The sequence below is a fragment of the Cebidichthys violaceus genome, unplaced genomic scaffold (genome assembly GCF_023349555.1).
Source record: "Cebidichthys violaceus isolate CVI_PGR_0920_01 unplaced genomic scaffold, fCebVio1.0.p SCAF_4, whole genome shotgun sequence".
NCBI classification, from domain to species: domain Eukaryota; kingdom Metazoa; phylum Chordata; class Actinopteri; order Perciformes; family Stichaeidae; genus Cebidichthys; species Cebidichthys violaceus.
The window spans coordinates 3,066,907-3,089,361 of NW_027176594.1; the positions used below are offsets into that span (position 1 = coordinate 3,066,907).

Genomic DNA, 22,455 nt, shown 5'->3' on the forward strand with positions numbered 1-22,455 from the left:
CGTGTGCACGTCTCTCTTTTTCTCTCTCTCTCTCTCTCTCTCTCTCTCTCTCTCTCTCTCCCTCTCTCTCTCTCTCTCTCCCTCTCTCTCTCTCTCTCTCTCTCTCTCTCTCGTGCACACTTGTTTTCTTTCAGCACATGATTATGCACAAGCACACCGGCTAATACAGTAACTGGTTTACTTTAACATGAATGGAGCCGCACAATTGGCGTTTTTGTTTTTGTTGTTGTTGCTAATTTAATGAATTTGCTTCCCCTGAGGAGAGTGAAGGACTCGTTTTCCACTGAGTGACATTCATGGGTTTGTATTGATGTTGTGTTTGGGATTTGTATTATGTAGAACCAGTGATCAGGTTTCTCGGCTCCTTTAAAAGAGCTGCTCCAGTGATTTACTATTGAATTTCCATAAAGAGGAGGGGCTTGCAAAAGACAGCTTGAAAAAAACTCCAAAAACACTGAATCCTACATTTCCCCATAATATATTATTGTTAGACCCTCCCTGTCTACGACATGCCCACTTCTTTTAAACTCTAAAAAATACACCATAAGAAAAAGTGCAAATAGCGAATCATAAAACAAAAAAACATCACAGAAAACGCAATAAAGAAGTGATAAAACAGAGAGAGATGAAACGTAAACACAAGAACACTTTTCAGTAAAACCTTTTTCAGCTTCGTGACACGCATTTCCAAAGGCTTGTAAATGGTTTATATAGCAAAGAGGTTTTTTCTCAACAAACACTCCTGCTTCACTCCTTCAATGTTTGATCTGAAGAAAATTAAAAATCACAAAAGTTGGGAGTTTCATTATTTTCATTGGACAGCAATAGATTGAAAACGTTTTCACAAAACGAAGTCAAACAAAGCTCAACCGACTCCGCCAGCTTAACCATTGGCTATTAGTAATATTACTATTATTATTACTTTTATGGAGGCCATAATATTAACTCTAAATCAAGAATAAGTAAATCAAGTACATAAGGAATTTAAATGATGAGGACATAAGAACATGAGGACATTAGTGGTTGTCCATTGGGAGCACTGGTAGACACATTCACAGCTCCCTCACCGTCAGGCTGCTGCTTTCTCTCCAGCACTGAACTCTTCAATTCACTGAGAAATATGAACAATTGGCACTGGAACTACAAACGTTGCTCGAGGAGTTGGCAAATCTGAAACGGCCAAGTTGGCAAGTCTCCAAGCACAAGTCGATGCCCACCCCCTGATATCCGGATGATGATCTTCACGTCGAAAAAGCGACCCTCTAATGAACTGCTCTTTTCCTCATCGTATGCCTTTTTGCACCGTTCTTTTTCAAAAGATTGCCCACCATCATTCCTCCTAATAATACCATCAATGTTACATTTCAGCTGGAGCGTAACAATTATTGTAAAACAAAACGCAGCTCTGCGGAAATGATCACATTTAGATATTTGACGCAGCTAAAATTCACATGACAGGAAAAAAAATGTTTCAGTCATTTGCTGCTTCTGTTGCAACCAGGTCGCCTCAACAGGCGTCTTTGTTTTCAGGGTTTCTCCCTGTCTGCTTTGTCTGTGGAGGACAATGTTGGGGCAGACAGCTGTGGTGGATCGATGTTATTATCTGCTCCAAGTCCCTTTGTGTAGATCAGACCTTTCTGGGTCTACGGGGGGGGGGGGGGGCTCTAATTCTCATGAGTGGGCAGATTTCACTTCTCAGACTTTCTGTAGACATGTTTAAACAGCACGATGGCTTCTTGTTAATCATTCTCACCATTTCTCCCAGACACTTCTGTTTGATTGGACTTGATATTTGACATTTTAATATTTGCATTTTGTCTGAGGAACCTCAACTTGCGTCTATAAACAGTCTTGTGCTCACAGTCTGTGCAAACAGCGAATCATAGCTTGAGGTGTGAAGAATTAATCTCGCCGTCAGAAACTCTGGAAACATTGACTGCTTTAACTTTCTGCAGGAACAAGCTTTGCAAAGTGCACAAATGGCATACATACATACATACATATATATATATATATATATATATATATATATATATATATATATATATATATATAAAAAGGTTTATGAAACTATTTATTTTTCTTCATTTAAAAAATGTGGCTGTTTGGCTTTAAAAAGGCAGAAGACAGTATTATCACTGGTAGACGGAGCAGTGTGGGGGAAGTTTACATCAATTAATCAGTGATCCATGAATCAGCTTTTATGGCTGATTTGTGTTCCTTCATTCAGCCAGAAGGATCCACAGAGAGAAATCATTTGATGAGACTTAACGCATCTCTCACTGCGTCGTCGCTCCGCTGCGTTTGGCTCTCAGAGCCTCCCTCTGCTGCGATATGAGCGGTCGTGTGCAGCCATCTTGTGGTTCTCATGCAGTATTACAGACTCGCAGGCTCCCAAGTAAGAGCTAATAACCACGACCCCTGAAGCGGAACACCTCTTTCCCCACAGTACTGCATTCGTGGATTCCATAGTATGAATAATGCATTAATAGGTATGAAAATCAAATCTTAATTTATTTAATGGAAGAACATCTGGTGCTATTTCCAGAGTTAATTGGATCCACCAAGCATGAGATTAAGCAGCACATGAATGGTCGCAAAGTGATTCGAATACTAACCACTGCTGGAGTTTCGGTGTATCTGTTCGCAGGTTCGTTCCACATGTGAAATCTGAGCGCTGGTTCTGAAAATGGTATTCATTCTGCAACCCAACAGAGAAGGAATGGTCCATTCCCACCAATCGGTTTCAGTGACAGCCTCCACTTGGGGTGAAAAAACGCATAGATAGTCACAGGATCTAAGATCTGATTTGGGTTTGGTCAAATTAAAGACTAACTGGACTTTGGAGTGAAGTGTACTCGGATCTGATCCCTGAAGTGAAAGCCTCTGATGCATATTTTCCAAAAATGTGAACTGTTCCTTTAAACCTGCAGGCTTGACGGTTATTAGAGACTGAGAGATCGATGATACTTTATTAAAGTCTTACTAAGATGTATAACTGCAGATTAAAGGCTTATTATAAAGCGAGCCAGCCAGTAATCCATCAAGTCTGCTGCTAAAGCCCCCGCTGGATGTGTGCAATTTGAAAATGTCCAAACTTCGATGTCCCCAAGTGGCACTATCACAAAAGACAGCAGGGCCGCTATTTTCATAATGTGATCGTTGTAGACTCATGAGAGGACTCAGTTCATGGGAGAGATACACACATGCCTTTGACACAAAATGGCAACCCAAAAGTTAATTCAGGCATTGAGGAATTAGTCAATAAAATCAAAAGTTAATTACTTAGAAACTCCTCAACAAGTATATCTCAGTATCGACCGGTACCGAGATTGTATTCAGTGTTTTCGTCACGTTGGTGTTACGATTCATGAGAGAGAGGCTGAGGAGAGGCAAGTCTCGACAATAGTCAGCCAAAACACAGCAGATATGGAGTGACTCTGCGGCCGTGGCTGAAGGTGAAAAGGCCACCTCTCACTGCCGAAGCCCAGGAGGACAAACAGTCGGTCCCACAGTGAGAAAAAAAAAACAGAGCTCAGACTGTGCAGTGGTGCACCAGGCCCGGAGGTACCAGGGTCATGTCAGTTTACCATCAGTGTGTGAGACAACCAGGGTTTATTGATACAGACAGCCGCAGGAAGTCAGAGAAAGGGGGCGGTGACACGGAGCTGTCAGACTGTACGGTGGCCTGGAGAGTTCACAAGTTTATCTCCATTAGATACGGCTTCCTCTTAAGTTCTGAAGCTTTGGCTTGGTTTAAATCAGTGCATTCAGGAAGCATTCAGTCCCCTTCAATTTTTTTTTACAATTTGGTATGTTGCAGTTTTAATCGCCCAGTCTCTCACTGGAAAACTAGCCCTACAGAGTGAGGCTGCATCAACAACGCTCCACCGTTGGAGATGCTATAGGCATTTTGACTTGGGAACGCACAGGTGTAAGTAATGACATTAACAACGACTGAATTCCATTTAGCTGCTTTGATGTAAGTTTTCTCCGGCTCCCCTGTCACTCTCACTGCGCCACTTGGAATGGATCGGAGCCATCGTTAGTGTTAATTGTAACACCTGTGCTTCTGCTGAGAGAGAGAGAGAGAGAGAGAGAGAGAGAGAGAGAGAGAGAGAGAGAGAGAGAGAGAGAGAGACATTGTGCCGGTGATGACGCTGGTTTCCTCCAGACGTCGTGCTCAGAAGTTAGGCCAAACAGTTTAATCCTCGTTCTCGTCAAACTAGAGAATCTTTTCCTCGAGACGGTCTCTTGTCTCTGAGCTCTGTGGCCGGTTCCTTCTCCCTCGTGGTTCGGCTTCCGCTCTGATGCGCCGGCTGTGAGACCTTCCACAGACCGGTCCGTGCCTTTCTAAATCATGCCCAATCAATTGAATTGACCCCAGCTGGGCTGCAATCAGGGTGTCGAAACGTCTCAAAAGGTGATCAAGAGAAATGAGACGCACCTGGGCTAAACTTCAACAGCAAAGGGTCAAATACTATGATAATGACCTATGTCTAAAATCTTGTTTTTGATTTGTCATTATGGGGCATTAAGTGCAGACTGAAATAATTTAAGCTGAATACTTCTGATACTTTCTGAATGAACTCTATTCACTCTGGATCAGCTTGTTCCAAAGCTTCATTGAAGCATAAAAACACTGAAAACCAAGACTCTGTGTGTTTTAATTGCTGCAGCATTCCATCAAATAAATATTCTAGATGTCCTCTGTCCTATTTTAAACACAGCCTGACATATTTGGGATATATATCTGTGAAAACGTTGGGATCTCCACAAGAATAAAAGGAAGTTTGAAGTGTTGTTACAGTGTTGGCTGCATGCCATGCATTTGTAATGGCTGACCCATTGGCCACTGCTTAAGAAAATAAACACTGCTTTGTTGCTCTGAAAAATGTAATTGTTACTGTATAAACGACTTTTAAATATGTCATTTATCACATATATTGCATTTCATTGTTGGGCTGCAGCTGCATGTTATTTTCCTCACTGATTATTTTTTAATATAGCATACTGTAGTCTGCTAATAATCTTCTCCAATAGTCGATTAATCGTGTTGTCTTAAACATGTCATTTACAACAAATACAATGAAGTGACCTGCTAAACACTTGAGTTTTTGCACAAACAAAACTAGCGACAAGCACTGCTCACTGCTTACAACTTGGCTTTATTCGTAAAATTCAGTTTGGAAATAATTGCACACAGACAGCAGAGGGTATTTTTTAGGAATAATTTATTGCCAGTAGGAAAGCGTGAGCTTGTGGCAGTATTCAATAAAAACCTTAACAAGACCATAGCATTGCTCACACACACATAGACACCTGAAAAAGTCACGTGTCCATGGATAACTCTGCACTATAAATATATTGGGTCCCATTTTCTTGGTGGAAAAATAAAGAGGTTCCAAAGTCAAAATTTACAAACAAACAAATAAAAAAAAAAAAACAAGAATATGCAGTCGTTCATTGAAGACCCTTTTTGAAATGAGCAGGAGACAATAAACTTTACGAGTACACTGTGTTTGGAAAAGCCACGCTCTTTTCTTCTCTTTCTTTTTTAACGATTCCTTTTTTTTTTTGTGAATGTAAGCACAGTAAGGCTGATAATGTCACACCATTTAACTCTTCTTTTTTTTGTTGAAAATAAAAGCATAGAATATCTACAAAACCTAGTAAACTTTGAAATCAAAACTGTACATTTAAATTTACATTGGAAATGAGGACTTGTATAAAAACATTTTGCTTGGTTGTATTTATAGAAACAGAGATATTCTTTTCTTTTCTTTTTTTTTTTCTCATGATGCTTTTCATGTTTTACATTGAAATGTTGACTCTTCAGACAATCCACTTCCTGTGTATGATGACAGTTACTTAAAGCAATGGCACTGCCAACTCAAAGGGGCAGGAGTTGGACTGAGCAGATGTTAGGATGCTACAGAGTCTCTCCTCTAGCTTCATGAGATCTTCTCAGCCGATTGGCCTTCACAACCAGTCTCAACAACCCCTGTGTTTGGACTCAATTAATCGGGTGTGTCAATGTGTGTGTGTGTGTGTGTGTGTGTGTGTGTGTGTGTGTGTGTTTAGTGAGGGTGGTGTGTGTGAGGGGTAACATAAGGTGTGGCTGTTGGGGTTCAGGCACTTTTGTTTGGATCCAGTGTCAGACTTCAGTGTGCTGTTGGGAGTCGAGCGCCGGGATGACCAGCCGCTCGAAGTGGCCCTCGTCGCCGCTCTCGTAGTCGCTTATCATCACCTCGGACTCCTCGCAGCACGCGGACATGTCCGAGCAGGAGGCTGTGGACGTGTACAGAGACATGGACATGTTGTCCAGCGCTGAGGAGTCAAAGTCCCGACTACAACCTAAAGGGTAGCCCCCTCTGTAGCCACCGGCGCCCATGGTGGAAGCTGGGGTGGTGGCGCCTGAGGTGGAGGTGGCACCTTGGCCCTCGGTGTCGGCCCCGTCGCTTGGGTAGGAGTGCTGTGGCAGGTACTGGTTAAGGCTGTAGAGCTGCGGCAGGGCCGGGCGCTGGCGGATCCCGGCCGGGCTCCCCGGACCGGTCGCAGAGTGGTCAAAATCTCTGCCCATGGGCCGCAGCGTGTCGCCGTACTCCGGCATAGGTGTGGGCGGCAGGTCGTCGTTTGCGTGGAAGTCCTCCGGCGGCGGAGGGAAGTCGCTCTCAATGTCGAAGCCGCCGGGATAGTAGTCGGTGTCGATGGCACTCGGGTCACTGTACAGAGGGGCGGGCGACTCCACAACCTCATACTGTGGAAACTCCTGGATTCCAGGAAGTTGAACACTTGGCATCCAATCAGATGTGTCCCAGTGATATCCTGTTTGATGAGGAAAAAGCACAAACACACCCATTAGTATTCTGCACCAAAGCTCACATATAACGTTCACCGTATGACATGTTAATGTTAAATACCCACACCATGCAACAATAACACGACACGTCACACCGACACAATGAGTTGTTCATTAATAAACACTTGACTTCACACCACTTTGTGAGAGCAACTTTTTAACACACTGCAGACACATTCACATATTTAAAGACACAGTGAAATAAAAAAAAATATGTATCAAGATCTTTTTCTGTCTATCTGTACAATTTGTACTGTTATCTCTTGTTGTATGCCAAAATATGTGCAAACTGAACTTTTGAGTATTTTTATAGAAAATCCCTCTTTTCTCTTCTTGAAAATGTTCAGATTCATTTGGTTAATCATCTATCATTGAAGTGCACCTTAAATATATATTAAAATTGTATCCCAGCATCTCTCTACAGCTCTATTTGGCACCGTCATATTTGCTTAGCCACGCCCAACTCTGCCTTATCCATTCAAATAAATAGAATATGATTTAAATATCTCTAGTTATCATACCTCATATGAAAATATGAGGTATGATGACATACTAACTCCCGTTTTACTGTGCAAAAAGACAAATTATATTTTGAAAAATGTAATTTTTTTTTTGTGTAATTAAACATAGTTCAGGGATTTAAGTGTTGAAAATAGTACTAAAAGACACAGAAACGACTTGCATCCAGTCCGCTAAATTCCCAGTTAGATACTGAGCAAAACCTTTGATCATATAATGCTCGGATTAAAGTTGTCTTTAATGCACGGGATAAATAAATAATAAATGAATAATCCTACGGAGCTCAGTGTCAGAGCAGCTTTAACCCTCTCCTCATTAAGCCGCGGGGTTAGTGGTGGTTAACATTTAGAGGGCGGGATCAGGGGGGCACACCAATGCACATCAGGCAAACAAAGATGTAAAAAGTCACCTCTTGGGTTGTTGAGATCATGAGCCAAAAAAGACTCTTTATATGAGGCGAGAAAGGAGGAGAAAGAGAGAAAGAAGAATTAAAACCTGAGAAGAAAGAACAATGGGCTCAGAACAGCGGATGAAATGAGGGCAATGAAACACTGAAAGACGTAACGATGATAAAGAGAGTGACAGGTTAATTAATGGACAACAGCTCTGCCATTCTCTTAAACAGACTCCTTGAGGTGTGTAATCAGAAAGTTGGCAAAGATCAATACTGTGACTTGAAGGCAAACCGTCTGTGCTTGTTTCATTTTGTATTTGCATATCTCTTTAATTAGCAGCCGAATCTTAAAAAAAGTAGGGCCCACGTCAGGGTTGGATGAGGGTTGTCAGTGTAAGATAATGGCAGCTCTAGAACCTGCACTTCACATCCCAACACCAAGGACAAAACTACTGGCAGATGGAAGCAATAAAAGAGTACCTTCTCCTTCCACCGTGTCAACAGCAGAGTTGACAAGGTGGATTACAGTCACTATGGAGGCTTGTGAGAGGGAAGAGTGGGTGGAAGAGATTCAGCATTAGTACGAATGCTGTAATAATAACAAAAAAACACAACAACAACACATATGGAGTGCATGGTGGTGGGAGTGATGCCAACACAAGCGACACTTCCCAAGAAAAACGTCGTTGTTGCTGGACAGTGTTTTTTCTTTTAACACTGAATGTTGGAGGGGGGGGGGGGGGGGGATTTCATGGCTGGGCACAAGGCGATGGCGGAAGGCGACACAGTGGGAGGGGGGGGGGGTCTGGTCTTGTTTGTGCAAGATAACACACAACAACATACTGAGATGCTACGGGGTGCCATTGACAGTACAGATGGAAGAATCAGTGAAATTCCCCAGGGGATAACGAAACACACATTTCCAACCCGAACACATGGAGAAAAGCCTCCGTGCGTTTAGAAAGTGAGGAAACAGAAGAGGCTTGTTCGGGAAATAATCAATTTCAAATTTAGGATAGAGAGGAAGGTTTTGATGACTTATGAGCAGCACAGTCCCCATCATCACTGATGGGGTAATAAGTGATGACTGAAGGGTAATAAGTGAGAGACGAAGAGGAAATACATAACGTGTGTGTATACCCTTGTGATATGTTCCTCGGTGTTTGCTTTGAACATCTGTTTGTAGCTACATTTCGAAAAAAAGAAGAGACAAACAAAAAGAGAAGAAATGGCATGCTTGTAAAGAAAAACGAGAGAAGAAGGAAAATGCAGACGTCTGTCAAAGTCAGAGACCTTGTGAGTGATTTTCAAACAGAACATAAGTGCTTTCTGAGTAAGTCATCAAACTCCTTTTGAACTGGTAAACTGAGAGTCGGGAGATTAGAAAACAGGGTCAGAATGTTTTTATATATATTTATGTATATATATATATATATATATATATAATCCCAGGAGAATTACACAGCACAAGTTGTTGTGATTGCTTCCGTCTGTACCGGTTGTGATTGAGGACTTACAGGCTGGACCTCCCTAATTAAAACCTTGTTCTGGATCTGTGGACTGATTTGATCCATATGGGAGCTGAAGCCCCGCAGCAAAAAGAAAGAGAAGAGAACATGTGACCCCAGAGCCACCATTTGGGCCGAAAGAAACAGAGTTAGCATGGAAATCAACAAGGCTCTGCGAGACAAATGGAACTGTTGCGAAACCCTGCAGGCTCATCAGACAAAAGGAAAAAAGTCATCACAAAGTGCAAAATGGCATCTCATACAGGTACGTGTTATAAAATACGGCATTTTTCAAACTGTTCTGTCTTGTTAGTGTTTTCTCAGGGACACATTCAGCATGGTGAATGGCAGCATACCGTTATCATCGCAGGACTCTGACTGGAAGGAGCTGAGGGACTGGACCTCAGACATGCTGCCCCTAGTGTTGTAGGGGTGACAGGCGCTGTCCTCCACAGGCTTCTTGGTCAGACACGGATCCAAGTCCACCACTTTAGCTGGAAGAGGAAGCACAGTCTGTTAAAAGGAAGACCTCCATGCGTGGATGAGAAATGAAAACAGCCCGTGTCGCAATGTGGTTGAAGTCCATGAATCTAGGGATGTGCAACAAAGAAGCTTTTGAATAAACACAAATACAACATAAACGATTTGTTGGATGTTGGTGCTTTTGATTTTATAGTATGGTTGTCTACATTTAAATTGATGAAAACCAGCACCAAGCATGTATATTTAATGGTGTCAATATGTATATAAATATGGCAAATACGTGCAAAATCATACAAAATACTGGAAGGGCACTACGGCCGTTTTCCGTAAGTGAAACATAGTGCTTGTATCCGGCCCTGATTTATTACTTTTTATAAAAATCAGGCCAGTAGTTTATCCGTAATCCTGCGGACAAAAAACAAACAGAACCGAAGACGCAACGTCCTTGGAGGAGGTAATGATAAAATGTATGTTCCATGAACTGCTATGCATGAGGCAACACTCTTATTATCATGTATAGAAACAGAATGTTCTTTAAAATGTACACTGGAATTAACTTGGACTAGAGAATTTGATAGCAAGTTTCCTAACAAGAACTTGATAATTTGGTACAAACTCTGAAGACAAAGTTGAACTGGTAATCAACTGAAAAGTGCATCAATTCCACATTGCCTCTATTTTTTTTCATCCTTTCCAGGAAACGTCCAAGAACATTATTAGGTATGTAAAGCTATTGAGAACTTACTATCATAATCGTAGTCCCAGTTTGGCTTCTGGATGGAGTCACTGTCTGAGACGGAGTTGGAGGGGGGGGGGGAGGGGGGAGGTTGGGTGCTACGCTGCACACGGCCACAGTCTTGCGGTGGCCGTGGACGGAGTCCGGGTTGAAGGTGCTGAACTCCGGGTGCTCGGGGATGGCCGAGCCCTCAAACGAGTTCCTGTCCAGGTTGTTCCTCGAGTCGCTCGGAATGCTGGGCGTGTACGAGATGGGCCTCACGGGGACCTGAGGCGGGATGTCGGAGTAGATGTTCTTGTTGAGCTTGGCGTCAAAGTAAGGTCTCTGGAGAAAGGAGTGAGGCACGCTGGAGCCTCCGAGGTGTTTGTCGTCGTCGTCGCTCTTCGACTTTCGCCGACAAGCCTTCTTGCGGATGATGATGAAGAGGAGGACCAGGATGAAGATGCTGGACACGAACACCACGATGCCGATCACCTCCTCCAGGCCGATGTTCCAGGAGGTGGAGACGAACTCGTTGCGGACCTCGGCGCGGAGTTCACACATCTGCCCGTTGAAACCCAGCGAGCAGTTGCACTTGTAGGAGCCGTATGTGTTCTGGCACTGGCCGCCGTTGGCGCAGGGGTTCTTGATGCACTCGTCAACATCGTTCAGGCACCTGGACAGCACGTCGGAATTTAGTGATGTGGAAATATTGGACTCTAGCTGGAGATATTTGAACACATAAAAATGTACATACCTGTCTCCCTGGAAGCCTGATTCACACTCACATACTGGACCATCCAGACTGTCGATACACTTTCCGCTGTTTTGACACGGGTTGTCTCTGCAGTACGGCCCCAACTGGCACCTGAATTCAAAACGGGTTCATTTAAGAAACCTCAAAAAACATATGGAGACTCCATCGCTTCTTTTTTTGCAAACATACAATTTTTTGTTGTTGCAGGATACGACATAATTCAATTCAATATTAGTGGTACAATGAGGGGTATAAAAATGTTTGCCTTTGTCTAGCTTTGTCCCCTACTCATCATCATCGTCCCATACGAAATCATTCTTCCCACATGGCGTCAACGATGCATGCTTGTGTACAATAAAGCCCAAGCTGAAAAAGGTGGTCCTACCTTTGTCCTGAGTACTGCCCTCTGCACTGGCAGTAGAAGTCGTCTGTGCGAGGAACACAGGTGCCGCCGTACAGGCAGGGGTTGGAGGCACAGGGGCTTATGCCAATCTCACAGTGGGTGCCCATGAAAGAGGCTGGACACTTACAGAAGTAGCCTGCGGAATTCAGAAAAAAAAAATATGAAGACCTCATGAAGACGATGACATTTTTAAACTGCTGTTGATTCTCAAATCCGAGCCAGTTTGGAGAGAATCACTGGGGGTGAGTCATCTCATAAAACAGGTAAAGGTCAGCCATGCATAAAGGCCGAGGGGGAAAAAAAATACTAAATGAGCACTTTACTTTAATGGCTCACTTGTTAAATTCTGCATAATATACATAAGTACAATGGTACGCTTACCACACTGTCTGGCGTTCTTTCTTTAATTCGAGCTGATGTTACTGAAATTCGACACGTCTTGCAGATGTTTCACAAAAAAAAAAAAAGGCCTTCCAGGGATGGTGAGGGATTGTGCCCCCTGAACCGCTGGCAGGTTTTTAATGTGAAACAGATGCAGAAGTGTCGAGTTTGCATTAATAGCAAACAGCACTAGCTGCAAATTAACACAGCGACAAGAGCGCGTCAGAAAACAGGGAGAGGTCTCGCAAAGCTACGATAAAAGACGGCTTTCTCTAATAGCCTCTCTTGAATAATTAAACAGGTTCACGTCTTCAGTTGCTGCAGCTGTTTGCAAGTGGCAGAAAGAAGTTAGGAATAAGGCGAAATCAAAACTTCTCGTAAGCAACTCCAGTGCAAATGTGATTAAAATAAGCTGAGCAGGACATTACGCACCTCCATTAGGCAGCGAGGTGCAGCTCCCTCCGTTGGTGCAGGGGTTGCTGGAACAGGTCTCAACGGGTGCGAGTGCGCAGCCTGGGGTCACGTCCACGATGTCCTCCAGCACGGCGTGGGCCCGCCGGGCTTTGGTGTTGAGAGGCAGCTCCAGGCCGTTCAGGTCCATGGCCTCCAGGCAGCCGCGGAACCCGTTGGTGACGGGCAGACTGCGCCCGTGGCGGGCCGCGGCGAGCTGGCGTACGTGACCGCCGAAGTAAATGGTGTTGTCGAGGTTGAGCGTCCGCAGGGTGCCCGGCGCCGTGCCCGAGGCGGCGTGCACCCGGTCCAGCACGAGCTTGGCGTAGTTGCCGTCCACCTCCAGCGTGAGCGCGTGCCACTCCCCGTCGTTCACCTGAGCGCTGTGGACCGACACGAGGCCGGGGCCGCTGCCGCAGTCGAACTTGTACTGCAGGCGGCCGTTCACGATCTATCAAGAGCCGTAGAATATGGAGTTAGAACAAGATAAACACCCGTGTGTACCAGACTTAGGGAGGTTACTCATCTCATCTTTGTTTTCCCTTTTTCAATTACGCTCAAAAAGATTAAAACTTGGGTGGAAAAAAACGTTATCAAATCACCGAGCCCGATACAAATCGACGTGTGACACTGTCATTAATCACTCCCTATCAGAAAGAACAATATGCGTCAATGCATTACCATGCCATGACTCTTATCTTAAACAAATGTCGACCCTCGCTTTGCAGGAAACCGTCTTTATACAACAGTCTAACTCCTGTTCATGCCTCTAAATAACACATGCGGCAGTTAAAAGCCTTTAAACAATAACTCCCTCTTAGCCAGCCAGGTCTGGCATGCAGACTGCTATCCCAGACAGACCCTGAAAGGAATGTGTGGAGAACTGCTTTCTGTTTCCCTCCCAGTACTGAAATAGCTCTTGTGTGTGTGATTTTTTTTTTTTCAACCCACCACTACATTCCCATCGTCCCTCATGTGAAAGTTTTTTTTTTTTAAATGCCTTTTTGAACCCTTCAGCGCAGTTGATTGGCACACATGGCTGGGTGGTCTCGTGGGAGTGCGGGTCAATTTTGTGTTTATTAAGCCCTTCTGATATGGAAATGCCTGGCTTTAATACAGAGACAAGCTCAGAAATGCAGACGGACAGTCAGTCTAGACTTAATTATGATAAGCGAGGTTATCATTTCAGTTTGAAAGACGCTGAAGGAATAAATGGCTGAGTAATGAGGCTGGACGGATACGTTTACACACACACACACACACACACACACACACACACACACACACACACACACACACACACAAACACACCTCCAGGATGCTGTAGTCGGTTCCTTTGGCATACATGACGGTGGCGTGGCTGGAGAAGGTCCTGAGCCGCAGAGACAGCTTCATCAACTCCTTGTTCTCATTCTCCATCAGACGGTATTTGACATAGCCGCTGCCGCTGAACGTCAGCGAGTGGCCGTCTGACATGAAGTAACAGACGTGTGTCAAGAAGAGGTGGGACAAACATGCACCGTGACATTTACATTATTTTCAGCATAGATCACAAGTGGATAGGGCTGGAGACGAGTGACGGATGAAATCATCTGGGGACAATGATCAAGAGGTGGGTTGTCTTACCGGAGCATTTGCCCTTTTTGAGCTCTGGACACGCACAGCTGTACACGGTATCTCTGGGATCTGCCACACACTCCATACCCTCAGGACAGGGGTTGTTCTCGCACAAGTTGTTCAGCACGGGACATCTGCCACCTAAATGCCAACACACGTCTTCTCAGACTGGGAGTTTCTAACTAGACAGTAAACGTGAACCTGAGCGTGTACGAGGTGTAATCAGCGTACCTTCGCACTGGCAGGTCGCGGTCCTCAGGTGTCGCGGGGTGACGAAGCTGAGGCGAGCCGTGCTGTAGGTGGACACGGCGGTCTTGTCCAGCGAGATGACCTCATCGCAGAAGCTTAAGGGGCAGTCCAGACCTGCGCACAGCTTCTGCACCACCCGCACGATGCGAACCCCCGTCATCTCCTCGATCACAGCTGCGGAGGAGTTCAGCTTGTGGAAGACGACCTGAAGGACAATTGAGACATGAGCATCAGCCTTTCTTTATCTTTGGGGTTTGGACAGTTGGTCGGACAAAATAAGTGATTTGAAGACATCGCCGTGGGCATTGTTCTAAACTGTCTTTATGGACTAAATAATTAACAGATCAATGGTAGTTAGTTGCAGCCCAAAGACAAAACAACAGTTTGGTGCCATCAGCTAGAAACATCAAATGTAAGCATGGCTGCTCTTACCTCCTGAGATTGGTATGGACTGCCAGATCTCTCCAGAGCCAGCAGCACATCCAGATCTCCCTGCTCTGTAGGCTGCAGGCTCACCAGCTGGACCTCACTCCTCCTGACGCCAGCGATGTTTCTCAGCGCCCGCTGGAAGTTGCGCCAGTAGTCCCCAATAAACTCTTCGGGGGCGATGCTCGCAAAGCGCACCGCAATAGAGTTGTCCAGCGCCTGGCGAGTCGCCTGCCTCACGTGCACGGTGACGTCAGCCGCCGTGGTGAAGCGGCCGTCGGTCACCGTCACGTTGAGAGGGTAGTGGCCCACGTCGAGAGGCCGCAGGGCGATGACCTTTCCATCGGAGGCGGAAACCGAGAACAGGGCGCCGCTCTCGTCTGAGGACGCGGAGGAGGGAGGGGCGAGGCTGTACGCGAGCGTGTCGTAAATGTCTTGGTCGGTGGCGTGGATCTTGCCCAGGACTCCTCCGGGGTATTCGTCGCCAGCGGTGGTCACGAAGATGTCGAGCGGAAGTACGGCAGGAGGGTAGACACTCTCCTCGATTACGCGCACGCTGATGAAGGCGGCGGAAAAGAGCTGAGGCTTGCCACTGTCCGACACCTGAACATGAGGAAGGAGACACGTGTGTGAGGAAACACTGTGAGCTCTATTTTTCCAACAGCAGAGGGCAATCAAGCTCTTTCACTGATATCCTGAAGTTGGCGACATCTACACACTGAAGGTGAACTGGATATTAAAGCCAACAAAACCTCTAAAGATCGTGCATTTTATCATTCACACTTGCACACGGACGGTCATCCGTTCTGCACAAAAAACTATTACTCAAATCTGAGTGTGCATCTCGCGCAACAAGACATCACACTTACATTTCATATCCCATCTGCCCACTCGTTTTTTTTTTTTTTTTTTTTTGTCCCTGTTCTTTCCTCTAAGGTGACACATCAACACCCGGCAGCACGCGTGATCATGCAAACCTAAATGTCTTTGATTTATGATTCTGCTGTGAGATGCAGCAGCTTTATTGCATGCCTATTTTAAATTCAGCATCTTACACACATCGGCTTCTCGTGGTGAAAAGCTTTATTTGGAATATATTTAAAAGGTTCAAGATGGAGAGATGAACATTGGCTAATTGGGGGGGGGAGAGAGAGAGAGCAGGAGATAGCAATGAGTGAGCATGACAGAAAAAAGGTACAGAACGGGAAAAGAGGGAAGACAAATAGATCAGGTTGCTGGAGCTTGACGGTTAAATCAATACAACCTCTCAACTGTGGTTTCTCCTCCGTGCTGTGACTCACCTGTGCTTGAAGTAGGTAGTGTTCTTTACTTTTCCTATCCAGCGCCCCCACGGCCACTAGAGCTCCCTGCTGATTGATGTGGAAAGCATCGCCCTCATTCCCGTCCACGACGGCGAAGGTGAAAGGTGGGCCGTTGTGGGAAGCGTCCCGATCGGTTACGGTGAGTTGAAGAACACTTGTGCCTTTTGGTCGGTTCTCCTGTGGGACACAAGAGGGGAACGTGAAATGTTGGATGGTGGAGGTGGTTCACCTGGCGCTCTTCAGCTCTGTAATGTTTGACAGTGTAATGTTTTTCAGGAGTTAGGATGTACACCCACAGAACACTGCTGATGTGAGAGAAAACGTTCCGGTGATTGCCTGAAACTATATATTAGATGTCAAGAAACCAGCACACAACATGTCGTTTGATCCATTGCTGAGATAAAAATACTGATTATAGCCACTTTAAAGTCTTCTTCTACCGTTATTAACTCAGTGCTGGGACTTGTCAGTTGTGCTTGTCTAACAGCCGGTCCCCGATGTTGTGGCAAGGCTTCTGATGAGTCCCGGTAAAAGGAACCATGTTAGTTTTACAATTAAGGCTTTGCCTGAAGTGTTTTGCGTCCCGTTTGTTGGCTCTTCCTCACTCAAAACTCACTTTTTTCTCTCAAGTGTTAAAGAAACAACTCTGGATATTGCTGCTGGTGTATCGTGTGTGCCCCGTGTTTCTTTCTTGTTCTGCTTTAGTGTGATTTTGTGCTTCACTTTGATCGAGGATCCATAGTAAGTAAAATAAAGCCGGTCAGAGACAAAACAATGTTTCATTCTGAAGTGCTTGAGCTGTGTACAATGTGTGCGCTGCCCCCTGACAGCATTTTTTAAATTGCTTTCTTTTCTTTTTTTTTTTACAGTTTTCTAAACAGACATGAAAATTGGAAACGAATCATCTTACATCCTACCTTTTGGAATCACGATTTTTTCTTTTTCTTTTTCTGTTCGTTCTTCTCATTCTCACACGTCTTCCATTTACACCAGTCAATCATCCACTATCAGCTCAGTATCCACTCTTCATCACTCCTGTCTTTCAGCCTTTCCTTTCCATCCTTTATCTGAATTCTTAAACTTAAGATGCAGCCTCTGTCTTTTTGCCCCCCCCCCCATCCCTGTCCTTACCTCTGTAGCTCCAACATCCTCCTTGCCTCTTGACATTCTAGTCGCACAGCCTCCCATTATTCCATCCTGTTAATCCCTCTCTCTGTGTCCACTGCAATCCCCCTCGGCACCTCCCCTTCTCTTTCTTTCCCTTCCCATCTACCTCGTTCTCATGCTCTCCGTCTCTAATCAGCCACACTGACCCCTCTCCCCCTCTCTCACCTGGATGATGAGGCTGTAGTTGGCCTGGGAGAAAAGCGGCGGGTTGTCATTGACGTCCGAGATGTCTATGTTGATCACGGCGCTGCTGGAAAGAGGGGGCGACCCGTTGTCTGAGGCCGCCACCATCAGAGTGTACCCTGACGTCTGGGAAAGAGAGGGAAGGAGTAAGCATTCAAAGGCAGCGCTGCTTTTGTAAGCAATAATGTGGCCGAGATCAGTAAACAAGCTTCCCTATTTGGCACTGACATGACTCTTATTGGATTCTGCATAGAGGGCAATTAGTCTCTCAGTGGATTAAACTATATGTGTACAGTCAGCATTGTATCTGCTGTTTCTCTTACTCGCTCTCTGTCCAGCTGTCGAGCAACTTTAAGCTCTCCTCTGACCGGATCGATGGTGAAGGGGCTGCCTTGGTTACCGTCCACGATGGAGTAGCGCACGTGATCGAAAGAAGGCCCGTCGAGGTCCTCGGCCACCACCTTTTGGATCAATCAAACAATCACAACAACGATCAATCAACAAGCCTTGAATGCGGCTTTACAGGACAATTGAACGCCCTTACTTGTTATGTTAACATATGCGTTAAAAGGCCGTTAAAAAACTCTTCTTCCTCTGATCGATGCGTTCTACAGTTGTGTCTGTCGGTGCTCGTCGCTGGTTTAAAGGGGGCGGGACTCAGTTTGGAAAAAATGTGGTGTCAATGGCAAGATGGAAAACATTTCCAGATTCTCTGATATCTCAGATTTTCTGTTTTTATATCATTGTAAACTGAAAACCTTTTGGTTTTGGTTGGACTGTTGGTCGAACAAAAGACGACATCTGGGCTCTTAGAAACTTGTCCCTTATTGTCTTGCATTTTATAGACAAAGCGACTCATCGTTTATCAATCGTCTGGTTAACCGATGATGCAAATAATCATTCAAGTTTTTCTCCTGTGCGCCCGAGGTCACATATCGACAGGCATCCCCGGGGAAATCAACAGACAGTGAGGAAGTATGAGACAATGGCAGTTATTAAAATCAAATTTTGTGATAGATCATTTATATCCAGGTACATTAGACACAGAGATAAATGACCATAAGCAGAGGTCTTTTACGAGAGGAGCAGACAGAAATAGATGGAGGGAACATTTAACATGCAGAAGGTAGAGAATGCCTTATCTCGGAGAGAGGCTTAATGAGTCGAACGCCTTTCAATTAAACTGTTTGAGCATGTGTGTCAGATAATGCACGAGAACAGGGGTGCAGCGAGCATGAAGAACATTGGTCCTGATTTAGCTGTGCCACCAGATGGTGATTTGCCACATGTGCAGATATGTGATAGTGTATGCAGTGAGTAATGGGCAGAGAGGAGCGAGGCTGTGAGAGAATAAATTAAAGACGATGAGTGAGAAGGTGAGCAGTCTGGCAGATCTAGCTGGAGGAAAGTTAAGAGAGAGAGAGAGAGAGATAAAAATGTCTTTCACCCTGCTCGCAGCTTTAATTAAGGGTTACTGCCCTTACAACACGCGTCTATTGTATGAGTAGTATACTCATCCGTACCGCCATCACGGTCTTTCCCAGCTCAGTGTCCTCGCTGACGACGGCTGTGTAGACGTCCTGGCTGAAGACAGGTCTGTTGTCGTTGACATCAGTCAGGTTGATGTTCACAGTGGCCATGTCGCTGAGCGGCGGTGAGCCTCCGTCTGTAGCCTCTACGGTGATGTAGTATTCGTGGGAGACCTCGTAGTCCAACGGCTCGATCACGAAGATGTCACCTGGAGACGGCGAAGAGACAGCAGGGAGTCAAGAGAGGGACGGAAAGAGCTGGTGTCCCGTCATGAACTCACACTACCAATTATTATTATCTAAAGGTAAAAAAAAATTAAAAAAACACACCTATGACACCACGAATCAATCTGATGAAAAACATTGTGCTTCTTTATTCTAACGTATTGTCTTTGAAGCTTTCCCTTTGCAAAGGGATAACCTACTAGTGAGTCATTCCTTCCCCAAGGCAATGTAGCATGATGCCATGATAATGTTCAGACAGGAATGCAGACTGTGTAGACTCCACAACAATTACATGACCCGGGCAATGACGCTCCTGATGTTTAACTCCCCGTGCCATGAGGACGCCTCGGTGTAAACAAAATAATCAGCATTGTGTGTCTCCTCGAAGCCAAACAAACCGGATAAACATATGTCCTTCCTTGCAAAAATCTTAAAAAAAAAAAATGAATTATTTAAAAACATTTTAGCTGTGCGTAGCTTATCAATGTTTGTTTGATGGCAGTCTGCAAAGGGTACCTTTAATCCCGGTGGTGGCAGTAGAAATGTAATTTGGTTTAGTAAGTCAATATCCCATATATTTATTGGATTGGAAGCAATACTTAAGTATTTGTTACACCACCAATAAGGAGAACCGACGGGTGGCCGTGGCTAAATGGAGAGCAGGGCCGCCTTTCAATCAGAGGGTCGGAGGGTCGGAGGTTCGATCCTCGGCTCCAGCTAGTCTCACGTCAATGTGTCCTTGAGCGAGACACTTAACCCCAAAAATGTCTCCCGTAGCTGCGTCTACGGTGTGTAGATAGATACTGAATTGTAAGTCGCTTTGGATAAAAGCGTCTGCTAGATGACTGTAATGTAATGAGAAAGCTAAGAGCATAGTCAAAGCTGAGCTAAAAGCCATCTATCGGACGCTCCCACATACCCGTGTGTGGGTCCACGCTGAACATGCCGTGCTCGTTCCCGCTGATGATGCCGTACGAGATCTCTCCGTTGGCCTCCGTGTCCCGGCTGGCCGCCTGCACTCTGAGCAGCTGCGAGCCCGCCGCCACGTCCTCCGGCACGGTGACCGTGTATTCGCGGTGCTCGAACACCGGCGGGTTGTCGTTGATGTCCAGGACGGAGATCACCACCTGGCACAGCGAGGAGAGGCGCGGGGAGCCCCGGTCGCTGGCGCGGGCCTTCAGCTCGTACGTCGACTGCACCTCGCGGTCCAGGGCGCGCTCCAGGCTAACGACGCCGCTGTGCTCGTCGATCGAGAAGAATCCATCAGCGGAATTGACCAACGAGTAGAGGATGTCGCTGTTAAGACCTGGGATGACAGAAAAGATTAAAAAAAAGAAGTTTTTTTTTTTTTTTTGCAACCTGAATCTTAAGTCTTCACATAATCATTCCTGTGTGCTAAGATGTGATACCTCTCAGTTTACAACCTGTCCCTGTACCCACATCTCAGCAATTAACCTGCTGAGTGAAATTCTATCTTCACACCGTGAGATAAATATCCACATCAACAGAAATATTCCTTTTAAGTACAGGACGTAACAAGCATATTGATTTGTATATTGATGTATTGATTCTTGAATGATTAAAATCGTCGCCCTCTCCTCTCATTCCGACATATCCATCTTTCATACGGCCTCTGATAAACAGGAGCTGTAAACGTCTAATCCATGCCATCCTCATAACTCATGTCCTCCCACTAGCAGGACGCTCCCAGCAACAAGACAGAGACGGATCACGATAATAATCATAATGCCTTTCTGCAGGTGGCCCCCATTTGGAATACGCTATTATATTCCAATTTATCAGGTAAGTGCCCCCGTCCTCCGTGGATCTCATTATGATGCTGGAGAGACCACCACGGGGAGCCCTGCTTATATAGTTTCCCATCACTTTTATCTGGTGTGATCATCCTTGAGACAATTGCTTAATGGTAGTTAAGTGAATTGTGCTGACTCTGTATTGGCTAAATTGCCTCATGCAGGTATGATTACGCTCATCTCAGTCCCATGGCTGGAAAGTTTATATCGAAGTAGACGAACAAATAAGTGATTCAACGAGAAAATAGTCAGCAGATTAATGAAAAAATAATTCCTAGTTGCAGCCGTATATTAAAGGGGAACACCACCGAAATGAAGAATTCCAATATGTTGTTTCCATAGCGAGGAACGTTCAATCAATATTTGTGAACATGAGCGACTCTTTCTCAAAACCGGAGAAGTCTATATTGTGTGGAGCTGTTCTATAGACCATGACTGGGGGGTGTTTGTGTTTATTTTTAAACCCAAATGAGCTTTGAGAGGTTTCTCAGTGTTGTGACGGAAAATGTACCCAAATACTCACAACATTCTGCTACTGCCGTGTTATAGATGACACTCTCTGTGTCATCTATAACACGGGTTCTCAACATTTTGTAACTTCTGATTGACAAAAAAAATCCCAAGGACCACCTTCACGGCTGTATGCTTCTGTCAGCTGTAATGGCAAAACATATTCTGCTAACCCTCACCTATCACTGCCTGCCATTGTGAATCTACATTCAATGCATTCTGGGTAATATTTCTTCACCGCAGACTTTGGAGCTTTTACTGGAGCAGGGTTGTCACTCCGTACCAGAGATGGTTAGCTAGCCAACCCTACCTGGCGATGTGTGGTGATATTTAAACGTAACTGGTCGTCGTTCTTTTATTCATGTAAATTATTGAGCACATTTTTAAATATCTAGCATTGCAAATGACCTAAACATTCCATTTAGGGTTAGGGTAGACGGCACGACGACCAGTGGACCCAATTTATTTTAAATAATCGATACACTATCGTCGGAAAATTATCGCAATAGTAAGCTATATTGATATTTTTGCACAGCCCTAATTAATTAACTATACAATTCTCCCAAGTCGTTGTCTATGGAGCAGTTCCACACTAGTTTTGGGATTTGGGAGAGTTGTTCACGTTTACTAACATTTTTGTCTTACGCCGTAGGAATAGCATGTATGCATTTTGAAAATGGGTGCAGTTCCCCTTTAAAGACAATGTTGTACAGCAAAGTATTAATGTAAATCTCTGTAATATTGTCAAACACAATTATTTTAATCTTAAAAGCAACAACGACAGATTTCATTTTGAGGACAGCTGGCACTTTAAGACATCTTTCTCTACAGTATTTTCTCTACAGTATTTGTCAAGAACATGTATGAATGTGGTGCAGGGCCACGGTGGCAAAGCACAACATTTTCAAATTCCTCCAGAATGGAGGGATATGGGAAGTTGA

General features: G+C 44.9%; 1 protein-coding gene across 1 annotated transcript in view; it reads right to left on the minus strand.

Annotated features, from left to right (window-relative positions):
- Positions 1 to 5,148: 5,148 nt before the first annotated feature.
- Positions 5,149 to 22,455, minus strand: part of fat1a (FAT atypical cadherin 1a) — a 71,187-nt gene continuing 53,880 nt past the window's right edge. The window contains 17 exon segments of the mRNA XM_068727147.1: positions 5,149 to 6,828; positions 7,791 to 7,826; positions 9,640 to 9,777; positions 10,512 to 10,581; positions 10,584 to 11,157; positions 11,239 to 11,349; positions 11,624 to 11,777; positions 12,455 to 12,923; positions 13,784 to 13,941; positions 14,099 to 14,230; positions 14,321 to 14,543; positions 14,771 to 15,367; positions 16,066 to 16,263; positions 17,419 to 17,562; positions 17,760 to 17,897; positions 18,960 to 19,174; positions 20,110 to 20,496. Of these exon segments, the coding sequence (XP_068583248.1) occupies positions 6,158 to 6,828; positions 7,791 to 7,826; positions 9,640 to 9,777; positions 10,512 to 10,581; positions 10,584 to 11,157; positions 11,239 to 11,349; positions 11,624 to 11,777; positions 12,455 to 12,923; positions 13,784 to 13,941; positions 14,099 to 14,230; positions 14,321 to 14,543; positions 14,771 to 15,367; positions 16,066 to 16,263; positions 17,419 to 17,562; positions 17,760 to 17,897; positions 18,960 to 19,174; positions 20,110 to 20,496 (4,415 nt within the window). The 3' untranslated portion in view covers positions 5,149 to 6,157.